This window comes from Ostrinia furnacalis, unplaced genomic scaffold (assembly GCF_004193835.3).
Source record: "Ostrinia furnacalis isolate ACB-3 unplaced genomic scaffold, ASM419383v2 OfSCF5186, whole genome shotgun sequence".
Classification (NCBI taxonomy): domain Eukaryota; kingdom Metazoa; phylum Arthropoda; class Insecta; order Lepidoptera; family Crambidae; genus Ostrinia; species Ostrinia furnacalis.
The window spans coordinates 563,626-582,063 of NW_021135425.1; the positions used below are offsets into that span (position 1 = coordinate 563,626).

Here is an 18,438-nt window from a genome sequence, read left to right on the forward strand (position 1 = left end):
GGGAGGCATTGGATGTTCAGCAGCGGACGTAGGTGTGGCTGAAATGGTGATGATGATGTTAATGACTGGACTCTAGCTAGTGGCATGAGGCAAGCTAAACAGAAGTTAGCATTGCTCTTGCCTAGCTTCGAAATTCAAATTGGTAAAATTTATAGCATTCAAACATTGATCAGTAAGAGATAGTAAATCTAAATCATCTATTGACTTCGATTGAAACGGATTAATTTATTATCTACATGTGGATTATTACTTACAATAGTAAGTCACGTGTCATCCAAAATGTATTTTATCATATGAAACGCTTTCCTCTTGTATCGTTTACTTAGGTTGTTACATCTTCTTTCAGTTTTTTTAGTTCCAAACTAGTTAAGCAAAGTTTGTGTCATGATGTGTAGTAGGTACTAGACGACGGATATATAACAAGCTTATATCCTTTTTATGCAAATACATACCACACAGTTATACATAGAATTGCACCCAGAAAACACAAAAAGACATGTTTTGCACACAAATGTTTGTATTGTTCTGGGATTGAACTTGCGACCTCTGGCATAGCAGAAAGCAGAACGCAAACTACTAGGTACATACATAACAGTGTATTGGTAAAGCCTCTAGCTAGATGACAGATAATTATAGTTTATGTAGAGATAGCTGTATACAGGTCAGACAGGTCATAAAAAGTACGTCATTGATTGTTATGTAGGTAAAGTAAGTAAATGTAAAACATGAAAACCAAACATAGAGCTGCCAATGGTATTGAACAGGTCGCGGGTTCAGTGCTAGGTCTACAAAAAGTAAATTAAGATTTTATTTATTAGCTTACGAATTAAAGGAACGCACTTGAAGTTGTTACTTACACTTATCGTCAATTTCAGTATTTTTAGAAAATTTTCGGTTAGTTTGTAAAGAAAGTCCATAAAAACTTTAACAAACAATTCGTCGTTTGTTGTAGTTTCAAAGTAAGTAAATATTTTTTGAAAAACAACCACGTTTCGGAAATCATTAAAGAAACACTCGTTTATTCTGACTGGAGCGTTAAAATAACAATAATATTTAAACAAAAAAGTAATTATGATTCTTAAGGCTTTACGACAAAAGTTAAAGTTCAAATTTAGGCTGAGTTGCACCGCCTATCTTTAACAGTAACTATAACGATAACCAGTGTATTTAGTATGGAGGTTGACAGATTTTTGAAGTTTTACAATGGAGATTTCATTTTAAACAAGTGTTCAACGCGTGTTTACTTCTTGTGGTTCCTCACCACAACCTTCTGGTTGGCATCCAGGAGCCGAGCAATCGCCCTTTTGATCGTTATCTTGAGTTTGCGGAATATTCTTATCGAAACCGGCGTAAATCTTTTGATATAATTATAGTGCTATAAAAAAATAGTAGTGTCATATATTTCAAGACAATTAGATTTAGATTCGATAATGTTTTAGTATAAAAGCCTGACAACAAATCAACTAATCATAGTTTTCTAATAGAAACTTCAAAAGTAAGTAACTCTTCAACAATAACTTGGAACTATAATAGTTCTGTGGGAAATTGTGTTCATAATTGTGTTTACTTGCAGAAGCAGCATCATGAAATTCTTCGCAGCCTTCGCTCTGATAGTCGCCGTGGCCTCGGCCGCCGTGATCCCCTTCACCCCGGCTCAGATCGCCGAGATCGAGCAGATCGTTGAGGCCATCCAGAGCCCCAGCACCAACCCCGCCACCGCCGCCGCCCTCGAGCAGATGCTCCACGACCTGCTCGGCTCCAGCGTCGCCGACGTCATCGCCAGCCCCATCCTCGTCCCCGCCCAGCCTGAGTTCGAGCCCATCAGCATCGGACCCGTCATCGTCGACCAGCCCTCTATCGTGTACCCCACCCCGGTCATGCCGATCGTCGTCCCCGAGCCCGTCGCTCCCGGCCCCATCGTGGTCCCCNTTAGGACGAATTATTAATATTTATGTAGGTATACCATGATTGATACTTTTGGAGTCGTTGCAGGCAAACTTTACATGTTTCATAATCTTGGCACCGACTCCAGAAGTATCAATCATGGTATACCTACATAAATATTAATAATTCGTCCTAATAAATAAGTAGGTAATTAGTAATTATTTTTCTACTTTTTAGTGTAGGTTTTTTGGAGTCGGTTTTTTTTTTTTTATAAAATTTTATTAAAATATCTAAATATTTGGTAATAAGTAGGATTATAGCTATAATACTTCGTTATCTTAAAGATTAATATTCATCCTTCAAAATTGTGTTTTTTTTTTGTGTGATGATTTATAAATATAAAACTTTTGAACTGTTTCAAAGCACACTTTTTTTTTTTTCAAAATGTAAATTTTTTTGAGAAATACTCATTAATTATTTTTACATACAGGATTGGCAAACATTTTTAGGCTGATGCAAAAATAAACTTCTAGGGATATTAATTTATGATTGAACTCAATAAAAAAAACAGTTCATATAACAAAATATTAATTCTTCTTAGCTACACAAACTTTTTATAGGGAGGAATAAGAATAACAAAACACGATTAAATTGAGGATAATTTATTACATAAATACAAACTATTTAAAGGCAACTAATTATTTATCCTATCTGCAACAAACTTACTTTCTTGGGGGAAATTGTCTTAAAAGTTGGTTCATTTGTCTATGAGTTAAGGTCTTTTCCCCTGGGACTAGTATTCCCTTCCTGCCTTGTTCTCTCTGGAGTTTTAGTCTCTCATTGTAATCATTGTAGCAGGTTTGAAAGGCAGACACCTCCTTCAAACATTCTTGCTGATTGAACTCACTTTTCTTAAAACACGCAAACAACACAGCCATTTCTTGCATACAAGCAGCTTCTTTTGATCTATCCCCTTTTCCAGATACAAATTTTCTTAACTCTAGGGGTAAGAGCATTTTAAAGGGAACTGGCTCTACTTGCGGTCTCCTCGCATTTGTCCTGTTTGGGGCGGAAGATAGAACCTGAGTCAACCTCATTTTTATGAGATTTTATTTAATTTTGTGTAATTTTCTACTATTTTGTTTTTTGCGACTTCCAAAAGTGAGGTTAGAAATTTTGACATTGACATTTAGTGATTTGACACTTTGTTTTTTTATGAAATGTCATTTTAAACAAAGATAACGAAAATTATATTTTGGGTTTTAGAAATAATCAACCCATTGATCAGAGAAATATTGTGTCAAAATCTGTGAGATATTGTTAACAGATTTGTACAAATTAATGTTTTGATACCGGATAAATTTACATAGTTGAAGGTATCCGGCTCTCCAGCGCGTGTTTTGCCGTGCTGAAACGGATAATACACAATCAACAAAAACATGCCACACGATAGCTGAACGGTGGCTGACTCGTGATCCGAGGAATGCAGGATAGAATCCCGCCCCTTGACTATTGTGGTTTGTGTTTTTTTTAATCAGCTTTAAGGATTTCGGAGGAAGTTCGCTTTCACTTGCGGCCATGCCTCTGCGGCTTGATCATAATTTTCCATCAGAGATGCAGGCCAGAACTTAAAGTTGTGGGTAAAAAAACCTTTAATAAACTAAGCTTTTAGGATACTTACCCTACCTATTCTCAGAAACATAAAGAAATAACATAAAAATATATGAACAATCGCATTTTATCAACATATTAAATAACATTTAAGTAATCACATTTTTTTAGTGGATTACTTAGGCCTGAAAATGTAACAAAGAAAATTACTTTGTACTTGTCATTAATTAATCATTAAGGTTAATTATTTTATCACACGTGATTAGTAAAATCCTTGGACACTGCGCCGCTAGCCAAACCAAATTATGATAGGCTTGTATTGTAGGAACATTACCTATTAAGGATAGGTACCTACTCCAGACAACGCATTATTAACATTCAACATACTTATGTAGATAAAAACACCACCAGACCAATACATACAAACAAATATGTGCATACATGTACGTACCTATACAAAATTAAATGTTTGTACTGTGCGTGCGAGAATCGAACCCGTGACCTCTGGCATAGTATGGTACAACTCAGTGAGTTTTATTGTTTTATAGATAGTAAGTAATCTACATTCATAATAAAAAAAGAGGAAATATTTCTTTGTTTCTATTGAATAGGCTCCGAAACTACTGGACCGATTTAAAAAAATATTTTCCGTCATAAACATAGGATAAATCGAATATGGATGGTTAAAGACATTTTGTAATTGACCCAATTAACGCGGGTGAAGTCACGGGCAAAAGCTAGTAGTGAAATATAATCACCAGTTTTAGTTAAGACTATTAGTTATATCTGGATTTTTTTATAACCTTGTCCATTAATTACCTACTGTTAAGTATTGTCACTAAAGAGATATCGTGATCATTCATAACTACTTATAAATATCGCGAAGCATTAATTTTAAATCATAATTAAGTACGAGTTAACGATAGCCGTAAAATATGTTTGTGAACATTGTATTCGGCTTCCTAGCGGTGCTTGTGGCGTTATTCTATTACTCAACGAGAAAGTTCAATTACTGGAAGAACAGAAACGTACCTTATCTCAAGCCGACGCTTTTATTCGGCAACTATGGCGACCTATTCCTTTTCAGAAAAAATATGAGTGAGGTAGGTCAAAACATCTGCAAACAATTCCCAAAGGAACCCTACATTGGAGCGTTCTTTGGCACGGAACCCACGCTCATCGTCCAAGACCCCGAGTTCATTAAACTCATCACAACAAAAGACTTCTACTATTTCAACAGCAGAGAACTATCAGATTTTGTTCACAAGGAAACCTTCACTAAAAATATTTTCAATAACTACGGAGACGACTGGAAAGTAGTGCGTCAAAATCTTACTCCAATATTCTCATCAGCAAAAATGAAGATGATGTTCCCGCTCATCGAAACATGCTCCCACACTTTTGAACAGTTGCTCGACATGGAGACCAGCTTGTCTGACGTCATCGAAATAAGGGCGCTCATGGCCAGGTACACCATGGCTGGCATCACCTCCTGCGCGTTTGGTGTCGACTCCCACACCATGAAAGGTGATTATAAAACTAACCCCTTCACACAGGCAGGGAAGACGATATTAGACGTTGGATCCAAAAGAGTATTTTACAGGAATCTCGTAAGAGCTATTTGGCCAACGATTTTCTACGGATGTGGACGGACGTTCATGCCACCCGTTATGGAAGTGTTTTTCCGCCGATTTATGGTGTCAGTCTTCGAAGCACGAAAGTATAAGCCGACCAACAGAAATGATTTTGTCGACTTCATATTGAATTTTAAGCAGAAGAACTGTATTGTTGGCGACAGCATCGCTAATTTAAAAACTGGCGCAGACATTAAGAAAGTATCAGTGCCAGTGACTGATGACTTTTTGGTGGCAAACTGTTTGATATTCTTCCTGGCTGGATATGAGACGTCTGCTTCTACTCTGACCTATACCATGTATGAACTTGCGAAGAGTCCAGAGAATCTGAAGCGAGTGCAGAAGGAAATAGATGAGTATTTAGTAAAAAACGGTAACAAGTTGGAGTACAACTGCGTGACTGAACTGCCGTTCACACATGCGTGTGTTGATGAAGCCCTGCGTTTATATCCAGTGCTTGGGTTGATAACGAGGGAGGTTGTGGAGGACTACAATCTCCCGACTGGTGTTCACCTCGACAAAGGAGTTCGCGTGCACTTGCCGGTCTACCACCTGCATCACAACCCTGAATTCTTCCCGGAGCCTGAGGTGTACCGTCCTGAGCGGTTTCTGGGAGAAGAGAAAAACAAAATACTTCCTCACACTTACATACCCTTTGGCGATGGTCCACGTACTTAGGTGTATAGGTGAGTTTTTATTCACTAAATCATCAATTTCTTTAGTACATAGTTACATTAATTATTTTATTTTGACTGTGGTTTTAGCAAAATCCTATTCTTTAATGCCCTACCTACTCTCAGCCCACTTGTATTTTGAGCCGAATCTGCCGAATTTGAAAATAATATTATTCTCTGACAGAGTTCAAACTATTCATAAAAATGTTTGTACAATAACAACAATTTAATCTTTCAGGCATGAGGTTCGCAAAAATGCAAATGTTCGCTGGTCTGGTGACTGTTCTGAAGAAGTACAACTTGGAGCTGACTCCAGAAACGCCAAGGAAGCTGGAGTTCGTGCCGACTTCCTTCATCACGCAGCCCACCAAGCCTTTGAAGATCAAGTTCAGCATTCGGGAGGGATGGGAGAGCCGCACTTTTGTTAAAACACAATAATTCGGTTTCTTAGTGGTTTACACATAGGACTTTTATTGTTCTTGGGTTAGATCTCTGCACAAAATTAAAAGAACTAGGGAACTGAAAGAATTTCATATTGAAACAATCAACTGTAAAGTCACTATTGTTACAGAGCGTTCTACATACTTGCTTGCCTGTTAGAGTCTTAAAAAGATTATGCGCTTGATAATTTTCACAAGGATTTTATAATGTATCTTTTTTTTAAAGCATTTAGTAAAGATAGTATATAAAGATATCTTTCATCATTGCATTGAAAATTGAAGTCATATCTTTTAGTATCTATACCTACCTACTTCTAATGCTTACGGCTCTATCTACTTAGGACTTTTTGAGAATCTGTATAAGCCGTATTGATAAATTGTTCTATTACGTGTAATTTGTGTATATTTCGTAAAGTAAGTAAGAATCTGCTAAAGCTAAGTTAGTACCTTACATACGAGTAGTTAGCTTTAAACCTATTAATACAACATTAAATAACTGTTTACACCTAGGTACCTACTAAGTATTGTTTTACTTTATCCTTAATTTCGAAATCGTCTAACATGAACTTTCAGCACTCATCTAAGGTGTTCAACATACCTACACTTTCGTTTCACATGATGAACATTACATTATTTACCTCTCTGAGGTTCATGGAACACTGCCTTATACAAATTACGTAAGACCTAATTACAATACACGTGGAGACGTCGCTTCTGTTGAACGACTTGTCGTGCAGGGGAAGGTCGAGGGCCCAAGAGCGCGCGGCAGCAGGTCGCCCTTGCGCTGGATTGACCAGGTCAAAACCGCACTCAATGGTCCACTCCACGAGTGCACAAGAAAGGCTGCAGTGCGGGAGGAATGGCGACGGATTGTGAGGCTTGCCACTGGACCAGTGGGCTGAGAGTGAGTTTTAAAAAATGTATGAAAATTTTAGTTTTCGAATGTTTCCCGGTAGGGGCGCTGTAAAATCAGTCATACATTTTAATGTCATTTTTTGACGCGCTCACTAGTGAGCGCGTTTGATGAAAACTCACACTAGGCCCTCTGGTATGACAACCACGACCACTCTCCAAGAGTGTAGCGACGAAGAAGACCTAATTTCCGTATGAGATAACCAAATACCTAAGTAAAGGTTACCAAGAAGGCGCTGAATGCAAGTCGCTTCCAGCCGACCAATCTGGAAATTATTAGGGACTACAAGTTAGCAACTAAGTAGGCTTGTTCAGCAGTGGACGTCCTATGGCTGAAATTATGATAGTGATGATGATGATGAAGGTCCTGTGAAGAGTCGAAATCAATTTGACCTTCATTCTGTAATACGCAGAGACTTTTGAAAAACCGACGAAATAAGTCGCGTTTAGCAGGTAGGTAGAGCTTACACAATTTTATTGAACGCTTTCAATACGAAGTTATCCATTATTATAGTCTATAATTTATCTTTATTAACAAGGTAAAATTAGAGGACGACGAGACGATGAGAGGAACGACCTAATAAATAAATAAATAATAAATACGGGACGTCCACCCACAAGGTGGACCGACGACCTGATAATGGTAGCAGGAAGGCGCTGGATGCAGGCCACTATACCAACCGTGCGATGTCGAAGTCATTGGAGGACGCCTATGTTCAGTTGTGGACGTCCTGTGGCTGAAATTATGATATTGATGATGATGATCTTCCCTTAAGGTACACCCACAGAACTGAGATAGGTTCTTAGTGTTAAGATTTATTATAATTTACCACTCTACCACATTACAAAGGTGCTGCTTAGGTAGGTATATATTACAAAGGTTCTAACTTAGGTAAGTACACGTTACAATGGTGTTACTTAGGTACACGTGACAAAGACAGGAAGCACATGTCCACTTATCGTTAATTTACAACGAGCTTTAGATCCAAAAACTAATAATCTAAAACATAATAACTCGTGTACGTATCTTGTAATCTATAATCTATATTGGCCGGCTTAAAGTATAGCCGACTACCTATTAAGGATACACTAGCGATACTCAACTTACAACGTAATAGAACAATTTATCAATGCGGCTTAACAAAATAATTATCTTTAACTGTACTCACAATTTACATGCAAAAATATAATATGTTTGTTTGCAAGTAACAGCTGGTGGTACTAGTGAACTAAGAATTTCCCGGATTGGTAGGGACTTGATGATTTCCCGCTAAAAACTTGGACCTAGATTTAGTGTTGTTGGTATGCCTCAATAAATAAATAAATATTTTATTTAATTACAGTAGGCATAAATTACTTTTATAAAAACACTGCTTCAAAAAATCTAAATACCTTCTAGGTAGAGCCGCGAGAATTTACTAGTACTAGTAACATACTCAGCAAAAAATTATCTAAATTGTTATTCATAAAAATGATAATATTTTTTTGAAACGTATTAAATACTTTACCAAATGCAATAAAAATGTTGAAGATAATCTTCAATATAAAAACCTTGCGAAAATAATTGAGAGCATAGTCTTTTTAAGACTCAAACAGGCTAAGCAAGTAAGTAGAAAGCCATACAAGTTTACTCAGCAAGTAGTACGTGCCAAGTACTCAATTGATTTCGTCAAACACTGTACTTACCCGACAATAGTAACTTTAACAAACTTTTGATTGTTTCAGAAGCATCAATATGAAATTCTTAATTGCTTTCGCTCTCATCGCCGTGGCTTCGGCCGCCGTGATCCCCTTCACCCCGGCTCAGATCGCCGAGATCGAGCAGATCGTTGAGGCCATCCAGAGCCCCAGCACCAACCCCGCCACCGCCGCCGCCCTCGAGCAGATGCTCCACGACCTGCTCGGCTCCAGCGTCGCCGACGTCATCGCCAGCCCCATCCTCGTCCCCGCCCAGCCTGAGTTCGAGCCCATCAGCGTCGGACCCGTCATCGTCGACCAGCCCTCTATCGTGTACCCCACCCCGGTCATGCCGATCGTCGTCCCTGAGCCCGTCGCTCCCGGCCCCATCGTGGTCCCCAGCCCCATCGTGGTCCCCGAGCCCGTGGTCCCCGAGCCCGTGGCCCCCGCCAGCAGCACCCCCCTCGTTCAGATCATCCTGAACATCAACCAGGCTGACGCTGCCGTGCCTCCCGTCGCTATCACCCCTGAGACCATCGCCGTCCCCGAGGGACCCATCGTCGGTAGCCCCATCACCATCGTTGAAGAGGCTGAGAACGTGATCGCTCCCTCTCCCATCCAGATTGTGGACTCTGCTCCTATCGTCCCCTCTCCCATCCAGATCGTTGATGCTGCTCCCATCGTGCCTGAGCCCATCCAGATCGCTGAGCCCGCACCCATCGTCCCCTCTCCCATCCAGATCGTAGACGCTGCCCCCATCGTGCCTGAGCCCATCCAGATCGCCGAGCCTGCCCCCATCGTACCCGAGCCCATCCAGATCGCCGAGCCTGCTCCCATCGTGCCCCAGCCCATCCAGATCGGAGCCCCCATCATCCCCGCCCCCGTGGTCGTCCTCCCTGAAGAGCTCAGCTAAACGAATATTATTGACAAATAAAAAGTACTGATAATACCCACATAGCTCTGTATTTTATTATTAGCTTACCGTTGCCCGCAAGACATTAATGAAAGTTCAGATAAAGATAGATAACCTTGACATGATGCGTCACTAGAAAACTAAATAGGTGTAGCTGTTAGCTGCAGGGCCGGATCTACCTATGGGCTGATTGGGCTGCAGCCCAGGGCCCCGGGGTTACAAGGGGCCCCCAGATCCTGCTAAAAAGCAGGCCATAATTTGAAAAAAAAAAAAGTTGTCTGTAAAGTCGGTTTACGGACGATATTTTTACGTGACAACGTCTTAAGAAAATATTGATTACAAATTGTATACTTTTTGAATGTAGTTGAGGGGGGAAATACGTGTAAAAGGTTGTTTTCATGCTGTTTTTTATTATTTTTTTTAAAGTTAATTATGGCAACCCTGAGATCTGTTAACGTTGCAACCGAAATTGTAAACTTTTTTGGAGTAGTGCAACAAATTATACGTTTTNCTCCCATCGTGCCCCAGCCCATCCAGATCGGAGCCCCCATCATCCCCTCCCCCGCGGTCGTCCTCCCTGAAGAGCTCAGCTAAGCGACTCAAAACATGTTGTGGAATAAAGATTGAAGTTAATTAACTCCTGTATTTTACTGTGCTATGAAACCATATATCTAATATCCTATTTCAAAAGGTCTTCATTGCTGAGACTTTCGTTATTCCAATTGTAGCTAACTTACAAAAAATAATCAATTTAGCCACTAACAGTAATGACTTATGCCTGATATTACCATTTAACCCTATGGATGAGGATAACGTTTCTGAAAATTCAGAAGATGGAAGAGTGGAACAAAATTACATTACAAAGATTAATAATCATGGGACCAAGAAAACTTATAGAAGAAAATGTACAATTTGGTGATTAATTTGATGGCAATTTATATGAAGAGGCAAATATAATAAGAAGTAAAAGAGAAGGGTAACTGAAAGTTAAAGTCAAGATTCCTTACGATGATGAACGTATCGTAGATGATAATCAAATTACCCAAAGAAATAACAAATTACATTAATATAAGCATCATCATAATTAGGAGTTTATATATTAATTTAAAATTAGAGAGATCATAGTCATGCATGGCTGATAGAACCGACGTTTTCTGAGGAAAGACTAACCGCAGTAACCTACTCAGATAAGTGTTATGCCTTTAGTAAAGTAATATTCTTAGAAGATACTTAATTGTTATGTCATACCTATTGTTATTTTATTACATGTGTGCCTGTGGCACGAAAGTACTTTATAGTTAGCTGTCTGTTATAAGTATTTTGTTTAAAGTTTTTTTATGGTATAATTTCGTGTCAAATAAAATTTAAATGATACGAAATGAACGCTATGAGAGCTGTGTCGGCGCATCACAATTACTAAAGTTAGTTATTTTATTATTAATCTAGCTAACAGTAGGTTCTCTGCCTAATTTCATCCAAGTATAGATGATTTGCTAAGATCAAGTGGCAGTGGGCGGGGCACATAGCTCGTAGAGACGATGGCCGTGGGGGCAGGAAAGTTCTCGAGTGGCGACCACGGGCTGGAAGACGTAGCGTGGGCAGGCCTCCTACTAGGTGGACCGACGATCTGGTAAAGGTCGCGGGAAGAGCCTGGATGCGGGCAGCGCAGGACCGTTCATTGTGGAAAACCTTGGGGGAGGCCTTTGTCCAGCAGTGGACGTCATTTGGCTGAAACGAACATATTATTATGAGACATGGGATCTTTAGTGAGTCATCAGCATGCATCATTTCAGCCACAGGACGTCCACTGCTGAAGAGCCTCCCCCAATGATTTCCCGCCCGTCTGGTAGGACCCCTGCAGGCAGGGTCTGGCGGGCGTGCATCCAGCTTCTTCCTGCTACCTTCCGTAACTTACTATATGCCCTGCCCATTGCCGTTTCAGTTTGCTAGTCCGTGCTTTAATGGGTAATCTATATCTAAAAAGCGAAAGGTCACTGACTGACTGACTGATTGACTATCACTAAATCTCAGGATACTACAAGTGTCTTAATTTTTGCATGGGGTTTCTTTTTAGAACGTAGGCATCCGCTAAGAAAGAATTTTGCAAAATTCAACCCCTAATGGGGTAAGTCGCGGGCGGCTGCTACTTAGCAGGTACTATTTTGCAACACAAATAGTCTGATGTGCTGTGACTGACACCCTAACTTCAGACGTAGCGCACGTTGGTTTTAAGTACCTACTTGTGCTAAGTTACTACACCCTATTTTAAGTACTTACTCACATGACAAGCCAGATACCTACGGCAAATAATAATCTTTCTTACTTTCTAAGTAACTCGACTTAGTCTTAAGAATACGAGAAAGAACAGAAGATGATATTCTTGATGGATTTGACTGGCTATCTCCATACCACCGTGACATGGAAATTACATTACAACCGAGAACACGATTGATTAGGTACATTAGAAAACATTTGTTTTTTTTTCCGAATTTTCAACAGAATTTCTTGTTCGATATTCTCAGATGTTGTCGGCCATTCTCACGATTAGGCGTTCTCAGCCTAATTACCATATTATTTTTGAAATTTGGCTTAATTGACTTAAACGCATTGAAATATAAAACACATGAAAAGTACGAATTTAACTATCGTAAAGGCGTCAAATTATTCAAAGCGGTTTTCGAGTAAATGAGACCCAAAAATTTTATGGTCACGGTAATTAGATAAGGCTAATACTTAATCTAACGGTAATTAGAAAAGATATGTAAAATAGCAAAAAAACAACATCTTGCATTGATTTTGTACACAAGCGTCATAAAAAAGGCTGTAGGTACTCATAATAACCCTTTGAAAAAAGAAAAACACTAATTTCTATTATTTATTGTATCATGATATTTTCAGTGAACCTACTGCAAGAATCGAGGCTATAACAGGAACACTTAGTTTCAGCAAGAAGGGGCTATGTATCACATTTAAAATGAGAGCATTTAGCTGAATCAGAATCTGAGTCATCATTTATTTGCTTTAAATGTGGTACAAACGATGGATACAGATAATGGATCAGGAGGTCTCACAAATTTGACTTTTCGGATATGCATATTTTATATCGAAAAATGTATTAATGATATTAATGTTTTTTCCTCTTTTTAATCTATCTGTGATCAGCCATCTCTTAATCAGATTAAATTGAATTTGTAATAATGACAGTTCCAGCTCTGCATATCCCATGATTTGTCACCTCGATTCTTTTACAATAAGTTTTCAGATTGATGCTATTCGCTTTCTCCTGAGCCTGAATGCAGAATTCTCAGAATTTAGAAGGGATGCAGCAAATAGATTTCATGACGGTCTAGTCTTTGTTTGTAAGCTTTACAGGAATTTTTNACCTGCTCGGCTCCAGCGTCGCCGACGTCATCGCCAGCCCCATCCTCGTCCCCGCCCAGCCTGAGTTCGAGCCCATCAGCGTCGGACCCGTCATCGTCGACCAGCCCTCTATCGTGTACCCCACCCCGGTCATGCCGATCGTCGTCCCTGAGCCCGTCGCTCCCGGCCCCATCGTGGTCCCCAGCCCCATCGTGGTCCCCGAGCCCGTGGTCCCCGAGCCCGTGGCCCCCGCCAGCAGCACCCCCCTCGTTCAGATCATCCTGAACATCAACCAGGCTGACGCTGCCGTGCCTCCCGTCGCTATCACCCCTGAGACCATCGCCGTCCCCGAGGGACCCATCGTCGGTAGCCCCATCACCATCGTTGAAGAGGCTGAGAACGTGATCGCTCCCTCTCCCATCCAGATTGTGGACTCTGCTCCTATCGTCCCCTCTCCCATCCAGATCGTTGATGCTGCTCCCATCGTGCCTGAGCCCATCCAGATCGCTGAGCCCGCCCCCATCGTCCCCTCTCCCATCCAGATCGTAGACGCTGCCCCCATCGTGCCTGAGCCCATTCAGATCGCCGAGCCTGCCCCCATCGTGCCCGAGCCCATCCAGATCGCCGAGCCTGCCCCCATCGTGCCCCAGCCCATCCAGATCGGAGCCCCCATCATCCCCGCCCCCGTGGTCGTCCTCCCTGAAGAGCTCAGCTAAACGAATATTATTGACAAATAAAAAGTACTGATAATACCCACATAGCTCTGTATTTTATTATTAGCTTACCGTTGCCCGCAAGACATTAATGAAAGTTCAGATAAAGATAGATAACCTTGACATGATGCGTCACTAGAAAACTAAATAGGTGTAGCTGTTAGCTGCAGGGCCGGATCTACCTATGGGCTGATTGGGCTGCAGCCCAGGGCCCCGGGGTTACAAGGGGCCCCCAGATCCTGCTAAAAAGCAGGCCATAATTTGAAAAAAAAAAAAGTTGTCTGTAAAGTCGGTTTACGGACGATATTTTTACGTGACAACGTCTTAAGAAAATATTGATTACAAATTGTATACTTTTTGAATGTAGTTGAGGGGGGAAATACGTGTAAAAGGTTGTTTTCATGCTGTTTTTTATTATTTTTTTTAAAGTTAATTATGGCAACCCTGAGATCTGTTAACGTTGCAACCGAAATTGTAAACTTTTTTGGAGTAGTGCAACAAATTATACGTTTTCTTTTCTGCTTCGACCCATAGGTGGGAACTGTTGAATCGTGAAATAAAATTAAAATTCACGTTAAAAAGTTTAAGCCAGACCAGATGGTCTTGCCACTATGATGCTGTCAAAGCGTTAAAAAATAGTTATGATGACATCATGAAAATTTCAAAAAATTTCAGCGCAAGTGAGGTGGAGTAAGTTGATTTCCGGAAAGAGGCACGAAATTTATACTAGGCCAGTAGAATTAAACACAAAAATGAATTAAATTGGAAATAATTCCTACAAGATTTTAGTGCATTAATGGCTTCATTAGCTGCCCATAAAGACTCTCCTAGGTTTTCGACTTCGACGGAGTTGTGCTTAAGTGGTGGGGCCCCCTAAAGGGGCGCTTTTTCGGTTTTCCGGTTATACCGCGTAAAGGACTTACCCTATAGAAAAGTGGTCTTCCTGACGGTTGAAGGGCATTTAATCCTGCATTAAATAAGACCAAATTCATATGTTTTGAACAAATCGTTCTCGTGCAAATGTTCGGCATAGTAGAAAATATGTGTATAATCAATGACCCTCTCCACGTCCAATGGCTCGTTACCCGCAGGCTTCTAAGTCTTGAAAAGGAGCGCCTTAACCAGTGTAACCCTATCAAGGCTTACGAGCTGGATGCACCTATCCTTGTTCGTCCCAGCCGTTCCTTAACTGCGGTTGCTGCACCTCTTCCTGGCACTTACCTGAACGACTCTGTGTTACCTACTGTGGCTGCCCCTCTTCCTTTTATCCTCCTGCACGACTACATTGCCTAGCTGTATGCCTGGTCTAAGGTTCGACGCCAAAAATTAACATAAACAAGTTCATATTAAAACGCTGAAGAGTTTTTTGTTTGTTTGTTTGAACGCGCTAATCTTAAGAATTACTAGTTTGATTGAAATAATTATTTTTGTGTTGAATAGCTCATAAATTGAGGAAGGCTATAGGATATATACAATCACTCTACGACTAATAGAGGCGAAGCAGTAAAGAAAAATGTTGCAAGCACGGAAAATAGTATTTAAACTATTTTCACGCGTACGAAGTTGATTTTGTGGCGTCTAACCTTGGACCAGGAATATGGCTAAGCAATGCAATCGTACAGGAGGGAAAGCTTTTCAAAATTTTGATGTCAGATTGGAAGAAAAGTCCGTAAAGTTGTTATGCGAAAGTCTAGCTATTTTATAATTATACTTATTCAATCGTGAGTGCAGTTTGTAGGTAATAACTACATACAACGGTGATTATAAATATATGGTAATTAGTACATGGAAATTAGAAAACGATAGGTTTTCTTCAAAATTTCCAAAATCTGCAGGTTATGCAAATACTGTCTTACTATAACGTATGGAGGCCAAAGTACCGATTCTATTTGAATCAACAACGTGGATCTACCTTCAAAAATCTAGTTTAAAAATAAGGACATGGTAAATAGAAAAATTGAAAACCAAAGATATGGTAATTATACTCTTACGCAATTCATCGACGGTACGCCAACGCAATAGACGTCTACTTGCTTACAGGTCATAGAACTAACTAAGGGCTCGCGCCGCGCGCGTAAATGATGTGTCAAATATTATTATTTAGGCTTGTGTGCCCAAAAACAAAAAACGTCACGGGAATTAGGATTTTCGCTCGGACAAGCAGTTTTTTAATTCTAATTATTTACAGAATGGTTCTATTGAATAGATATTTTGCTATGCATAAGACTATCTTTTATACTCTTTAAAATGTTGAATGGAGTAAACCAAATCTTTATTACATAAAAATTACAGCCAACTTTTAACATTAAGTCGGTGTGCGGACACGTAACGGTAATTAGAGAACAGAGGTTCATGAAATTAATTTAGACACAAATACTTCAAATAAAGGCCTATGATTTAATGCACAACTGGATAGGGTTGTGAAGTAACATAATATAAATATACTTGCATGTGTCTAATTTGTCATTTTTAACGATTTAACAGCCCGGACACGCAAAAACTAGCTCATCTGAGAATGGCCGTTGTATAATTCTGTTAGTTGTGTTTTTTCGCTCACAATTTTTGTCTCATCACAATCAGTGTTCTCGGTTGTAATGTAAGTAACTACATAGGTATTTTCTGTCCTGCATTCTTGCAATACAATATTGTTCCAAAACAATTTAAAAAAGGGTTAAGGCGATTAGAGTCCTCAATCCGCGTCAAATGGGCATTTTGTATTGTAAAGCCTACTCCTCTTTTACTGCTGGACAGAAATAGTTGAAAAAAAATAATGTTACAACAGTTCAAGGACTACATTTGACACGTTTGAATTTTGAACTTGATTAAGATAATTATTCATGTGGTTTAAGGTTGAAGCTATATTATCTGTGTTTGAAGGAAGACAGAACACCGAAGGGTTCTTGTTGAACGGTAACTATTCTGCTAATTCACAGCTAACCAGGGCCGGATCGTGAATTTGTGGGGCCCTGGGCTGAAAGTACTTGGGGGCCTATCTTGGTACTCAACTAATAGCCATGCCAAAAAACTGTTTCTATAATGATATATTATTCTTATACATATATTTTTTATTGCACAAAAAACATAAATATCTTAAATCTACGCAAGTAGGTATTAGTTGTACAAAAGGCGACCTTATTGCTGTGTAGCAATCTCTACCACAAGTTCTCATACTGAACTTGTAGAATACCTCATTCTACAAGTTCAGTATATATTTTTTAATTAATTTACAAGTTTCTTATATAAAAGTATTTGGGTTGCTTATTACAACTTCTCTTTGAACCACTCATGCCGCAAAAACTTATGAAAATAATATTAATACACTGAAAAACCTATGGTATTAACAATTAAATACGTATAAATGTTGCAAAAAAAATCGAGCTGCACAAAAATTCTAGAGGGTAGATTTGTAAAAAGCAAGTCATAAGTGAACAATATCAGCCATAAAATTCACAGCAACAGACAAAAAGTTCAATTTTGTAAACTAGTGTAATTAGCTAATCCAACGCAACATTTAACGTGTCCCTTTTAAATCTTTCTGCGCCGTTTACTAAGAATTCACCTGTAGACCTATCTAAAAATTTTGGAGTAATGCGCCTCTTGTTTACCTCATTGTACCTAGTCTATTCCCACACAAGCACTTAATTTTTAGCTTTCTCTTCGTATTCCTATAGCTTCTGATCTGATTGGTGTCGTAAGTTGCTCTGTATTTTTTTATTGACTAAATGAAATCTCTCCAAAACTTCTTCCCAAAAGATAATCAAAATTGCAGTCTCGAGTTTCGCCATTTTCATGTATAGTCCAGTAGAATTAGATTTTAAATCGGAAATAACTCCTACAAAAGATTTTATTGGTTTAATGGCTTCATTGGTTGCCCATTTAGACTCTCCTAGGTTTTCGACTTCGACGGAGTTGTGCTTAAGTGGTGGGGGCCCCCTAAAGGGGCGCTTTTTCGGTTTTCCGGTTATACCGCGTAAAGGACTTACCCTATAGAAAAGTGGTCTTCCTGACGGTTGAAGAGCATTTAATCCTGCATTAAATAAGACCAAATTCATATGTTTTGGACAAACCGTTCTCGTGCAAATATTCGGCAAAGTAGAAAATATGTGTATAACTATTGACGCTCTCCACGTTCAATAACTCCTAACCCGTAAGCTCCCAAGCCTTGTAAAGGGTCGTTTTAACCAGCGTATCCCTGTCAAGGCTCACGAGTTGGATTCGCTTATCCTTGTTTGTCCCAGCCGTTCCTTAACTGCGGTTGCTGCACCTCTCCCTGGCACTCTCCTGAACGACTCTGTGTTACCTAATGTGGCTGCCCCTCTTCCTTGTGCCCTCCTGTACGATTGCATTGCTTAGCCATATTCCTGGTCCAAGGTTAGACGCCACAAAATCAACTTCGTACGCGTGAAAATAGTTTAAATACTATTTTCCGTGCTTGCAACATTTTTCTTTACTGCTTCGCCTCTATTAGTCGTAGAGTGATTGTATATATCCTATAGCCTTCCTCAATTTATGAGCTATTCAACACAAAAATAATTATTTCAATCAAACTAGTAATTCTTAAGATTAGCGCGTTCAAACAAACAAACAAAAAACTCTTCAGCGTTTTAATATGAACTTGTT

General features: G+C 39.6%; 2 protein-coding genes and 1 pseudogene across 4 annotated transcripts; 2 read left to right on the forward strand and 1 right to left on the reverse strand.

The window, feature by feature from the left end:
* Positions 1-1,406: 1,406 nt before the first annotated feature.
* LOC114360817 (calphotin-like) lies at positions 1,407-13,865 on the forward strand. Of its 3 annotated transcripts, none has more exons than XM_028315629.1 (3): positions 1,407-1,495; positions 1,574-1,922; positions 9,227-9,789. In XM_028315629.1, the coding sequence occupies exons 2-3, from the start codon at positions 1,584-1,586 to the stop codon at positions 9,743-9,745; spliced, it is 858 nt and encodes a 285-aa protein (XP_028171430.1). In that variant the 5' UTR covers positions 1,407-1,495; positions 1,574-1,583; the 3' UTR covers positions 9,746-9,789. The 3 variants fall into 3 exon arrangements, with proteins under 3 accessions (XP_028171430.1, XP_028171429.1, XP_028171431.1); XM_028315628.1 differs by lacking the exon at positions 9,227-9,789 and adding an exon at positions 13,309-13,865 and having other exon boundaries at positions 1,417-1,495; positions 1,574-1,928; XM_028315630.1 differs by lacking the exons at positions 1,407-1,495; positions 1,574-1,922 and adding an exon at positions 8,660-8,760 and having other exon boundaries at positions 8,881-9,789.
* Positions 2,531-3,063, reverse strand: LOC114360818 (uncharacterized). Its single transcript, XM_028315632.1, has one exon. The coding sequence runs from the start codon at positions 2,979-2,981 to the stop codon at positions 2,607-2,609; it is 375 nt and encodes a 124-aa protein (XP_028171433.1). The 5' UTR covers positions 2,982-3,063; the 3' UTR covers positions 2,531-2,606.
* On the forward strand, positions 4,417-6,748 carry LOC114360816 (cytochrome P450 6B2-like; annotated as a pseudogene).
* Positions 13,866-18,438: the final 4,573 nt, after the last annotated feature.